We start from the raw sequence: 12,785 nt of genomic DNA on the forward strand, positions 1-12,785 counted from the left end.
CTAACGTTGGCTACCTAGCTAACATTATAGCCACCTAGCCACAACAAATTGTAATTTGTAGCATATCATACATTTTGCAAATGTGTTACATATTGTATCAATTGCAATTCATAACATATTGTAAGAACTGCAAGTCTTAAAATATCACATGAATTGTAATTTGTGACATATCATACGAAATGGATGATGGACATCCACAAATGAATACATATCATACGAAACTTAAGATATCATACTAATTGGAGTGTCCCAGATTTGATTTCCTCTATGTTACATCTACCCCTGAGTCCAGTTGGCAAGGACAGGCTCCGCACGCACACACACACACACACACACACACACACACACACACACACACACACACACACACACACACACACACACACACACACACACACACACACACACACACACACACACACACACACACACACACACACACACACATAGCTGTGCTGACTGTGAGTAAGGTGAATTTAGCCTCCATTTATTTGCTATGGGAACACATTGGAGTGGGGGACTTTGTTCTACATATTGATTTTAAGTGGGTGAACAGCCATGGTAGAATAACATTTTAAGACATTACCATATTTTAAGTAGTTTAACTAAAAATTAAAAGTGACGACTATATGCGTTAATAAAGAATTGTATACCTTGGCATACAATAGTTAACAAACCTGGAGCCAATGTTCTGTATGCTCTGCTTCCAAATCAGCTGGAAGGAGTGACTATGTTTTATAAGGTCCAAAGTCAATCCAAAGGTAACAAGTGTCAGAACTATTATATATCAAAACTCCCACTTTCTTCACATCACTGACTTGGAACTGAACTGAACACACAATCAGCTAGCTCTATGACTTTGCCTACACTTGGGCTTTAGAAGCCATAGGGAGTGATTGGAATGGAATATCAGATCCAGGAATCTGTCATTTTCCACAGTTCAATGACAGTACAAAAGTAAGGGATAGTCTCCATGTCTTTCTTAGTGCTGTACTTCTGACTCCTTGGCCATCAGAAGTTTAACTGTGTTACTGGTTGACATGGGAACTCAGTTTTGGCCCTTGGCTGTGAAAGCACTGTACAATCAGACAATGATCTACTTCGGGCAGGCATGCACCCTGTTGAAGATGACGATTGTTTAACTTAAAAGGGTGGAAACCACTTAGTAAATAAATAAATTAAGAAGAGACTGTGGATCTCTTTGTTAGATTCAAAATCAGCAAGCTGAAAATGCAAATGGTTTATAAAGACTTCATAAACTCAGTTCACCTCATCATGAGGGGCCGCAGTTGCTCACTAACTGACTATCAATTAACTGACTATCAGTGACTGACATAACACAAGAAAAACTGATGACATGCAAACCAATTTCGAAATTGCACCTTGTTTATTCTACTATTCTAACTGGCAACTGTAAGTTGAGACCCCGACTGAGTTCCTGAAAAATAATAATACTGGAGATACATGATTAAAAAGCTCCAAGTCATTTTCTGAATTACTTTTTAACGAACTTTTATTATACTGCTTTTTTCATATATTTTTTTAACCAAAGGATAAAACAACAGGGGTATTAGCGATGGCTGCCCATAAACAAACCAGCTCTCCATTTCTCTATGTCTACAAGGATATGGCACACAGTGTGTGGGCTTAGAGACTTTTTTAATAATTGTCCCTTCTGGGCATCCTTACCGAGGTCATTATCCTGCCCATCTGCCAGTTAAGTCTGTGTTTTTAAGAAACCTGCTTCTTCTCTATCCTATGGTTCAGTTCTAAGCATACACAGATGGTCACCCTCCTTGTACTCATGCTGCCATGAAGGGGGACGGTGTGCCATATCTCTATTCAAAGTAATACAATTACTTATTGTGCCAACCCTCCCCAGTCCCCATACATGAGTACTTGTCCCTGGCCAACTGTCGTCCGGCCTCTGGGACTGAAGTAGTTAACAGAGATATGCCCTGTTTACTACTTAGCTGCGACTGGCACTAAAGGATAATTCTGTGAGGTACTTGAAAGTATCAAGCAGTAATTGTCCCTCAACTTTAACCTGTTTCAAACCCACCACTCTCTCTTAAATGTTTGACACAAGCCATCTTACTCAGTTGATGACTGCAACATAAACGTGGTCATGAGTGATGTTATGTTAATTTGTCCACTGATCCAGGAATCCTAAGACAAAAACAAGCCGTGAAAAGTATCCCCGGTTCTGTCCACTACGGTGCTGTACGTAGGATCCTAAGCTGTGCTACACACATTATTCAGCATTAATCCAATTGGCCCTGTCAGGCCAACGCGCAGCGCAGTGGGAGAGGAGACAAAAACAGCAGCAAGTGCACGCAGTACACACACATACAGGCATGTTAGACACTCACACACATGCACCTGTCTGCTCTAAAAGGATTACACTTGTTAAGCATCTTTTCAACAACCCACATCTCCAAACCACATTAAGCTTACAGCTGTTTAACAGAAAGGTTTATATACCTGTTATAAACAATGGTCCTGGGTTTTAAAGTAGTCTCTACAGAGACAAACACTGAGGGCCTATCTTGCTATCTTGTAACACCCAATTGCAAAAGGCAAGTATTTCACAGTGCGACCCAACCTGGTGTGCAGTGTTAAGGCTCCACACACGGCCAGGCAGCCATTCTCATTAGGAGTGCTACATCTGAACATCACACTAACACACTAACGAGAGGGAGAGAGCAGCCTGACCCAGAGCATGGGAGAGAGCACAGCTTGCCATGATCTACCATCACACATACTGTAACACAGAGTGTTTGTGTGCTCACATTAGTGTATGTGCACGTGAGTGACAAATAGAGAGAGAAGAGAGAGGGAGAGATAGAGCAAGAGAATGAGAGGGCAAGAGATAAGATTGTAAGCGTCACACACAGTCAGCCAGAGGGAGGCAGCAGTCCAGGGATTCCAGACCAGGGCTTCAGGCTGCAGGGCCGAGACACGGGCAGCTTTACACGCGAGACCGACAGGAAGAGGCTAATGAGAGAGCAGGTCCAGCCTGCCCTAATGACTTCTCTGCTCCTAATAGGAATGTACAGGGGCAGGAAGACCACAGCCTTCATTGATGCTATGGATAGAACATTTCGACATTATCAGTGATGTAATATATTAATTGTATTGGGAGGAGAGCTTCTGATGTAAAGTGTATGCTTAAACTGTACCTGGAAAAGAGCTTCAAAGTTATCCAACTCTCTGAGGGTGTTTACACACTTGGTCTTTTTCAGATATTTTTGGTGAACTCAATGTGGTTCGCTTATTTTGTTATTCAGTGTGAACACGCCAAAGAACTCAGACCCCTCAAAAGATCCCTCGAAGCGTACCGAACTAAGACCATCTCGAGAGGTGGGTTCAGTTCATTTGAATTCCGCGGTCCAGTGCTCTTTAAGGCAATGTGAACACAAAGCTCCCCAAGGTTCACTTGTCATTATTCCCGCACGACAGACTAGACTACCGCAACACTATTTCCCCTGCCATAACCTCTTACATTGGTGCCACTAAATCAAGAACATGATGATGTGCAGGTTGGTGGAAAATAAATGTTTTTGGATATTGATAAGCGATTGTCAAGGATGCACAGAAATTCCAAAATATGTGTGGAGTTTTGTACTGACACGAATTTCTGATAATTTTTTGCAATATGTGATCTAGTATAAGCTAAGAAAACTTCATACTCTGTTTATTCGATTATGGGGTTTGAATAGTGTCAGAAGACAAAGACATTCGGTGAGAATCACAACATAGGGAAGGTACAAAATCAAGGTCCGTGCAATCCAGAATCCTTGGGACATCACAACTCTGACGGTACCCCATTGAAGTTGTCATTTAAAATGGTTACGGTAAGGGTTAAGGTTAAGGTAAGGGTAGGGGTTACAGTTAGGGTTAGGATTTAGCATAGGGACGTCCCAAATATCCCGGATAGCACGAGCCTTCCTTTCTAAAGATAGCAAATGTGAATGCAAAGAGAACTGAGTTATATCACTTTTTTTTAATCACAGACTTCACTTTAAAGAGGACTGAGATTGTTTCTTTTAAAGAGGACTACTGCATATGTGAAAACACCCTGAGATCGCCAGCAAACTCAAAACTGAGTCCAAGAGTACATTTTATGAATACCCACTATAACACACGAGAGTGGTTTTTAAGGGCCACTTGGTTAACATCGGCTTTGGGACACGCTCACTTCCTGTTATGAATGCTTTAGGGGCATGAAAGGCACAAGTGTATCACCAATAACAACCGGGCCAAATTATAGGGAGAATACGCGGACAAACAAGTAGTAACCTGCAATCACAGGCTTTTGATGTTGCCACGTTAGAGTCCCTATACTTTAACTCTAGAATCTAGATACTCGACCAGCAGTGTGAATTTGAAAGTACATGTAGGCACAATTTTGTGCCTCTGGTCTAATAAAATAGGAACTACTTGACTATACAAAGTAAGATCCTCAGCATATTAGTCATTCAAGCATTTCCAGTAGTCCCAAAACAGGGATTGATTTCACTAGTAAATGCTAAGCTTTACATTTGAATACACATTCAATGACAACATAGGCCAACTCTGCATAAACTGCTGCATACAATTTGTCTCCATAAGCTCTTTTGAGTTTGGTTGTGGCACAAATGATGTTACACAGTTTACTGGACATTTGTGCTTATGTGACGACATTGGAGTTGCTCTGTATGTAGGGGCTCTGGTTCTGACTACTCCATGTTCCCTGTGTATAGCTCTAAAGCTGGGTTCTCTCTCTGCTTCCTCTCTCCTCTCTGCTCTCCTGAATGAGCCCTAATCCGACTGGACCGTGAGCTCACCAAACACAGAGCCACAGACACACAAGCCACCACACCACTGCAACACACACACACACTGGCAGCCCAAAGGAAAGTGCTGACGGCCGGGGTGGGCCGTGCTGGGTGATTACTGTGGGCTATCGGGTGGGTGATGGACTTTGGCTGAATGTGGAATGAAGTAACTAACCATGCACAAAACAAACAGGAGGACACGGACCCCCGCAGAGATTGGCTGGCTGATCTCAGGGGAAGATTACAACCGAGTTAAGCCTGATGCAAACACAGAGGCACACATCTATCTGCCACACCACATGTCCTATAGACTTGGCTTCAGTAGAGTATACAATGGTGAGGTAAGGTTTTATGGGTCTCAGACAGTTCATAGAGAAGAGAAGAAAGGCACAGCACAGTGTGATATGCTAGAATAGAGTAGAAGATTAGAGGTGTAGCGGTAAGGTGAGATGAGATGATAACTAAGGTACAGTAGAAGAGTAGAGGTGCAGTGGTAAGGTGAGATGAGAACTAAGGTACAGTAGAAGAGTAGAGGTGCAGTGGTAAGGTGAGATGAGAACTAAGGTACAGTAGAAGAGTAGAGGTGTAGCGGTAAGGTGAGATCTAAGGTACAGTAGAAGAGTAGAGGTGTAGTGGTAAGGTGAGATGAGATGAGATGATAACTAAGGTACAGTAGAAGAGTAGAGGTGTAGTGGTAAGGTGAGATGAGATGATAACTAAGGTACAGTAGAAGAGTAGAGGTGTAGTGGTGAAGGATGAGATAGAAGAGAGATGATGAGATGATAAAGGTACAGTAGAAGAGTAGAGGTGTAGTGGTAAGGTGAGATGAGATGAGATGATAACTAAGGTACAGTAGAAGAGTAGAGGTGTAGTGGTAAGGTGAGATGAGATGATAACTAAGGTACAGTAGAAGAGTAGAGGTGCAGTGGTAAGGTGAGATGAGAACTAAGGTACAGTAGAAGAGTAGAGGTGTAGCGGTAAGGTGAGGGGAACGGCACCGCAGTACCTCCAGGCTCTGATCAGGCCCTACACCCAAACAAGGGCACTGCGTTCATCCACCTCTGGCCTGCTCGCCTCCCTACCACTGAGGAAGTACAGTTCCCGCTCAGCCCAGTCAAAACTGTTTGCTGCTCTGGCCCCCCAATGGTGGAACAAACTCCCTCACGACGCCAGGACAGCGGAGTCAATCACCACCTTCCGGAGACACCTGAAACCCCACCTCTTCAAGGAATACCTAGGATAGGATAAAGCAATCCTTCTCCCCCCCCCCCCCCTTAAATGATTTAGATGCACTATTGTAAAGTGGCTGTTCCACTGATGTCAGAAGGTGAATTCACCAATTTGTAAGTCGCTCTGGATAAGAGCGTCTGCTAAATGACTTAAATGTAAATGTAAATGTAGATCTAAGGTACAGTATAAGAGTAGAGGTGTAGTGGTAAGGTGAGATGAGATGATAACTAAGGTAGAGTAGACGAGTAGAGGTGTAGTGGTAAGGGGAGATGAGATGATAACTAAGGTACAGTATAAGAGTAGAGGTGTAGCGGTAAGGTGAGATGATAACTAAGGTACAGTAGAAGAGTAGAGGTGTAGTGGTAAGGTGAGATGATAACTAAGGTACAGTAGAAGAGTAGAGGTGTAGTGGTAAGGGGAGATGAGATGATAACTAAGGTACAGTAGAAGAGTAGAGGTGTAGTGGTAAGGTGAGATGAGATGTAAACTAAGGTACAGTATAAGAGTAGAGGTGTAGTGGTAAGGTGAGATGAGATGATAACTAAGGTACAGTAGAAGAGTAGAGGTGTAGCGGTAAGGTGAGATGATAACTAAGGTACAGTAGAAGAGTAGAGGTGTAGTGGTAAGGTGAGATGCGATGATAACTAAGGTACAGTATAAGAGTAGAGGTGTAGTGGTAAGGTGAGATGATAACTAAGGTACAGTAGAAGAGTAGAGGTGTGGCGGTAAGGTGAGATGATAACTAAGGTACAGTAGAAGAGTAGAGGTGTAGTGGTAAGGTGAGATGCGATGATAAATAAGGTACAGTAGAAGAGTAGAGGTGTAGTGGTAAGGTGAGATGAGATGAGATGATAACTAAGGTACAGTAGAAGAGTAGAGGTGTAGCGGTAAGGTGAGATGATAACTAAGGTACAGTAGAAGAGTAGAGGTGTAGTGGTAAGGTGAGATGCGATGATAACTAAGGTACAGTATAAGAGTAGAGGTGTAGTGGTAAGGTGAGATGATAACTAAGGTACAGTAGAAGAGTAGAGGTGTGGCGGTAAGGTGAGATGATAACTAAGGTACAGTAGAAGAGTAGAGGTGTAGTGATAAGGTGAGATGAGATGAGATGATAACTAAGGTACAGTAGACGAGTAGAGGTGTAGTGGTAAGGTGAGATGATAACTAAGGTACAGTAGAAGAGTAGAGGTGTAGTGGTAAGATGAGATGAGATCTAAGGTACAGTTGAAGAGTAGAGGTGCAGTGGTAAGGTGAGATGAGAACTAAGGTACAGTAGAAGAGTAGAGGTGCAGTGGTAAGGTGAGATGAGAACTAAGGTACAGTAGAAGAGTAGAGGTATAGCGGTAAGGTGAGATCTAAGGTACAGTAGAAGAGTAGAGGTGTAGTGGTAAGGTGAGATGAGATGAGATGATAACTAAGGTACAGTAGAAGAGTAGAGGTGTAGTGGTAAGGTGAGATGAGATGATAACTAAGGTACAGTAGAAGAGTAGAGGTGTAGTGGTAAGGTGAGATGAGATAATAACTAAGGTACAGTAGAAGAGTAGAGGTGTGGCGGTAGAAGAGTAGAGGTGGTGAGATGATAACTAAGGTACAGTAGAAGAGTAGAGGTGTAGTGGTAAGGTGAGATGAGATGAGATGATAACTAAGGTACAGTATAAGAGTAGAGGTGTAGTGATAAGGTGAGATGAGATGATAACTAAGGTACAGTAGACGAGTAGAGGTGTAGTGGTAAGGTGAGATGATAACTAAGGTACAGTAGAAGAGTAGAGGTGTAGTGGTAAGATGAGATGAGATCTAAGGTACAGTAGAAGAGTAGAGGTGTAGTGGTAAGGTGAGATGAGATGATAACTAAGGTACAGTAGAAGAGTAGAGGTGTAGTGGTAAGGTGAGATGAGATGATAACTAAGGTACAGTAGAAGAGTAGAGGTGTAGTGGTAAGGTGAGATGAGATGATAACTAAGGTACAGTAGAAGAGTAGAGGTGTAGTGGTAAGGTGAGATGAGATGATAACTAAGGTACAGTAGAAGAGTAGAGGTGTAGTGGTAAGGTGAGATGAGATGATAACTAAGGTACAGTAGAAGAGTAGAGGTGTAGTGGTAAGGTGAGATGAGATGATAACTAAGGTACAGTAGAAGAGTAGAGGTGTAGTGGTAAGGTGAGATGAGATGATAACTAAGGTACAGTAGAAGAGTAGAGGTGTAGTGGTAAGGTGAGATGAGATGATAACTAAGGTACAGTAGAAGAGTAGAGGTGTAGTGGTAAGGTGAGATGGATGATAACTAAGGTACAGTAGAAGAGTAGAGGTACAGTGTAGTGGTAAGGTGAGATGAGATGATAACTAAGGTACAGTAGAAGAGTAGAGGTGTAGTGGTAAGGTGAGATGAGATGATAACTAAGGTACAGTAGAAGAGTAGAGGTGTAGTGGTAAGGTGAGATGAGATGATAACTAAGGTACAGTAGAAGAGTAGAGGTGTAGTGGTAAGGTGAGATGATAACTAAGGTACAGTATAAGAGTAGAGGTGTAGTGGTAAGGTGAGATGAGATGATAACTAAGGTACAGTATAAGAGTAGAGGTGTAGCGGCAAGGTGAGATGAGAGCTAAGGTACAGTAGAAGAGTAGAGGTGTAGTGGTAAGGTGAGATGAGATGATAACTAAGGTACAGTATAAGAGTGGAGGTGTAGCGACAAGGTGAGATGAGAGCTAAGGTACAGTATAACAGTAGAGGTGTAGTGGTAAGGTGAGATGAGATGATAACTAAGGTACAGTAGAAGAGTAGAGGTGTAGTGGTAAGGTGAGATGAGATAATAACTAAGGTACAGTAGAAGAGTAGAGGTGTGGCGGTAAGGTGAGATGATAACTAAGGTACAGTAGAAGAGTAGAGGTGTAGTGGTAAGGTGAGATGAGATGATAACTAAGGTACAGTATAACAGTAGAGGTGTCGTGGTAAGGTGAGATGAGATGATAACTAAGGTACAGTATAAGAGTAGAGGTGTAGTGGTAAGGTGAGATGAGATGATAACTAAGGTACAGTATAACAGTAGAGGTGTCGTGGTAAGGTGAGATGAGATCTAAGGTACAGTAGAAGAGTAGAGGTGTAGTGGTAAGGTGAGATGAGATGATAACTAAGGTACAGTATAAGAGTAGAGGTGTAGTGGTAAGGGGAGATGAGATGATAACTAAGGTACAGTAGAAGAGTAGAGGTGTAGTGGTAAGGTGAGATGAGATAATAACTAAGGTACAGTAGAAGAGTAGAGGTGTGGCGGTAAGGTGAGATGATAACTAAGGTACAGTAGAAGAGTAGAGGTGTAGTGGTAAGGTGAGATGAGATGAGATGATAACTAAGGTACAGTATAAGAGTAGAGGTGTAGTGGTAAGGTGAGATGAGATGATAACTAAGGTACAGTAGAAGAGTAGAGGTGTAGTGGTAAGGTGAGATGAGATGATAACTAAGGTACAGTAGAAGAGTAGAGGTGTCGTGGTAAGGTGAGATGAGATCTAAGGTACAGTATAAGAGTAGAGGTGTAGTGGTAAGGTGAGATGAGATGATAACTAAGGTACAGTATAAGAGTAGAGGTGTAGCGGCAAGGTGAGATGAGAGCTAAGGTACAGTAGAAGAGTAGAGGTGTAGTTGTAAGGTGAGATGAGATGAGATGATAACTAAGGTACAGTAGAAGAGTAGAGGTGTAGTGGTAAGGTGAGATGAGATGATAACTAAGGTACAGTATAAGAGTAGAGGTGTAGCGGCAAGGTGAGATGAGAGCTAAGGTACAGTAGAAGAGTAGAGGTGTAGTGGTAAGGTGAGATGAGAGCTAAGGTACAGTAGAAGAGTAGAGGTGTAGCGGCAAGGTGAGATGAGAGCTAAGGTACAGTAGAAGAGTAGAGGTGTAGTGGTAAGGTGAGATGAGATGATAACTAAGGTACAGTAGAAGAGTAGAGGTGTAGTGGTAAGGTGAGATGAGATGATAACTAAGGTACAGTAGAAGAGTAGAGGTGTAGTGGTAAGGTGAGATGAGATGATAACTAAGGTACAGTAGAAGAGTAGAGGTGTAGTGGTAAGGTGAGATGAGATGATAACTAAGGTACAGTATAAGAGTAGAGGTGTAGCGGCAAGGTGAGATGAGATGATAACTAAGGTACAGTAGAAGAGTAGAGGTGTAGTGGTAAGGTGAGATGAGATGATAACTAAGGTACAGTAGAAGAGTAGAGGTGTAGCGGCAAGGTGAGATGAGAGCTAAGGTACAGTAGGGTAGGAGTTCTCAGCAGGTTGCTATCAGCTGGAGGTAACCCTGACCCTGTGGTGAGGAATGAGACTGGACTGGTTCACAGGAAGCCAGAGTTACTCTCTCTTTTCTCTCCCTGACAAGGAACAAAGAGACCCTTTTTCCCAGAATATTGGTGTGTCGCGTGTGCCAAGACATACTTCCGTTCAATCACCTCTGAGGATTCTAAGAATGTTATTTGCATCTCTCACTGTGACATCTATCATCAGTGAAAAGACACAAGAGTGAGGGAAACATTGGCACACACTAAAAGAAAAATGAATGCACTTTGTACATACAATGTTGACAATCCATTCTAGCCAGCTTCTTCCACAGAGGGTTTATGGGGTCAGCCTATGGCGGCCTGCTAGGCTCAGTGATAAGCACCATATATGTCTACTGCAGAGTATTGATGTCCTTGTTGATAGGAGGGCTGGAACACTGTGACATCATGGTGACATTGATCAGTACTCCTGTCCCCTTTGCCATTCGCAGAGCCACAGATGCATTCAGAATACCAGAGGGCATAAATGAAGGTGTATTTACATACTTTGCAGCTTTGAAACCCCTATGAGAGTCGTCACTGAAATAAAACACAGATTTGTTATTAGGATTAAGCAGAGTGTGCTCAGAGACTAATAGACAATGGTCTTCACTGTTTACTGGAATTCATGTGGAAAGAGCTGCTGGACCATGTTACACAGTCCTATAAACATAGGGGTGCTGCATAGAGTATCTCACGCTGATCTCTGGTGTCTTTCAACACATCATGACTGAATGCAGATTTAAACAATGCCACAGCTACACGTTTCCCTGACTTCCCAAACAGTATGTGGTTTTAAAGGGTCAAAGGGTCAGATGAAAAAAAAGGTCAGTCACAGAGAAGCAGGATATCTGAAGTTTGCTTGCTATTTTCACCACAAATATTGGGAATTAAAAGGTCAAACATGTCCCAGAAAATGCTAAAAGAGTAATTCCAGAAGTGGTTTCAGTGTAGAAGACACAATCACACGGAAGGTTTTGATCCAGAACTGGCTATGCAAATGTCTCAGTGGGTTCAGCAGCACAGGTGGAGAGAGGAGAGGAGGTTGTATGGGGTAGAGGGGTTGAGAGAGGGGTGAAGAGAGGGGTAGAGGGATTGTAAGGGATGGAGAGGTTGAAAGAGGGGTAGAGATAGGGGTGGAGAGGTAAAGAGAGGGGTAGAGAGGTAAAGAGAAGGGTGGAGAGGTAAAGAGAGGGGTGGAGAGGTAAAGAGAGGGGTGGAGAGGTAAAGAGAGGGGTGGAGAGGTTGAGAGAGGCGTGGAGATGTTGAGAGAAGGGTGGAGAGGTTGAGAGAAGGGTGGAGAGGTTGAGAGAGGGGTGGAGTGGTAAAGAGAGGGGTGGAGTGGTAAAGAGAGGGGTAGAGAGGTAAAGAGAAGGGTGGAGAGGTAAAGAGAGGGGTGGAGAGGTAAAGAGAGGGGTGGAGAGGTAAAGAGAGGGGTGGAGAGGTAAAGAGAGGGAGGACGAGGTTGAGAGAGGGGTGGAGAGGTTCAGAGAGGCGTGGAGATGTTGAGAGAAGGGTGGAGAGGTTGAGAGAAGGGTGGAGAGGTTGAGAGAGGGGTGGAGTGGTAAAGAGAGGGGTGGAGTGGTAAAGAGAGGGGTAGAGAGGTAAAGAGAAGGGTGGAGAGGTAAAGAGAGGGGTGGAGAGGTAAAGAGAGGGGTGGAGAGGTAAAGAGAGGGGTGGAGAGGTTGAGAGAGGGGTGGAGAGGTTGAGAGAGGCGTGGAGAGGTTGAGAGAAGGGTGGAGAGGTTGAGAGAAGGGTGGAGAGGTTGAGAGAGGGGTGGAGTGGTAAAGAGATGGTTGGAGAGGTTGAGAGAATGGTGGAGAGGTTGAGAGAGGGGTGGAGAGGTAAAGAGATGGTTGGAGAGGTTGAGAGAGGGGTGGAGTGGAGTGGTAAAGAGATGGTTGGAGAGGTTGAGAGAATGGTGGAGAGGTTGAGAGAGGGGTGGAGAGGTAAAGAGATGGTTGGAGAGGTTGAGAGAGGGGTGGAGTGGAGTGGTAAAGAGATGGTTGGAGAGGTTGAGAGAATGGTGGAGAGGTTGAGAGAGGGGTGGAGAGGTTGAGAGAGGGGTGGAGAGGTTGAGAGAATGGTGGAGAGGTTGAGAGAGGGGTGGAGAGGTTGAGAGAGGGGTGGAGAGGTTGAGAGCCGTACCTCTGCTGATCCTCTGCTTCTCTCCAGACAGGATACCAGGAGTATCAATCACACTGATGCTCTCCAGAACAGGGTTGGGCAGCTGGGCACACACAAACCTACAGGACATAAGACAAGATTTAAGAAACAATTAGATTTGGACACAGTTTGTCTTAGGATTCAAAAAGGCAACTGGTAATGTTTGACATTCAACCATGTTCCAACTGTGACATTGGCTTTTTCTTATCTATGGAAACTTGTTCACACTGATGTCGGAAATACAACTGATAATAAATCAGAATGCT

The 12,785-nt window shown here is 43.6% G+C and overlaps 1 protein-coding gene across 2 annotated transcripts in view; it reads right to left on the reverse strand.

Moving 5' to 3' along the window:
- LOC135505950 (EH domain-containing protein 3) overlaps nt 1-12,785 on the reverse strand; it is a 46,299-nt gene that overhangs the window by 18,253 nt on the left and 15,261 nt on the right. For both annotated transcript variants that reach the window (XM_064925230.1, XM_064925229.1), the window contains one exon: nt 12,502-12,599. In XM_064925230.1, coding sequence (XP_064781302.1) covers nt 12,502-12,599 — 98 coding nt within the window. The remainder of the gene's footprint in view (nt 1-12,501; nt 12,600-12,785) is intronic.

Source organism: Oncorhynchus masou, chromosome 19 (assembly GCF_036934945.1).
Source record: "Oncorhynchus masou masou isolate Uvic2021 chromosome 19, UVic_Omas_1.1, whole genome shotgun sequence".
Lineage (NCBI taxonomy): Eukaryota > Metazoa > Chordata > Actinopteri > Salmoniformes > Salmonidae > Oncorhynchus > Oncorhynchus masou.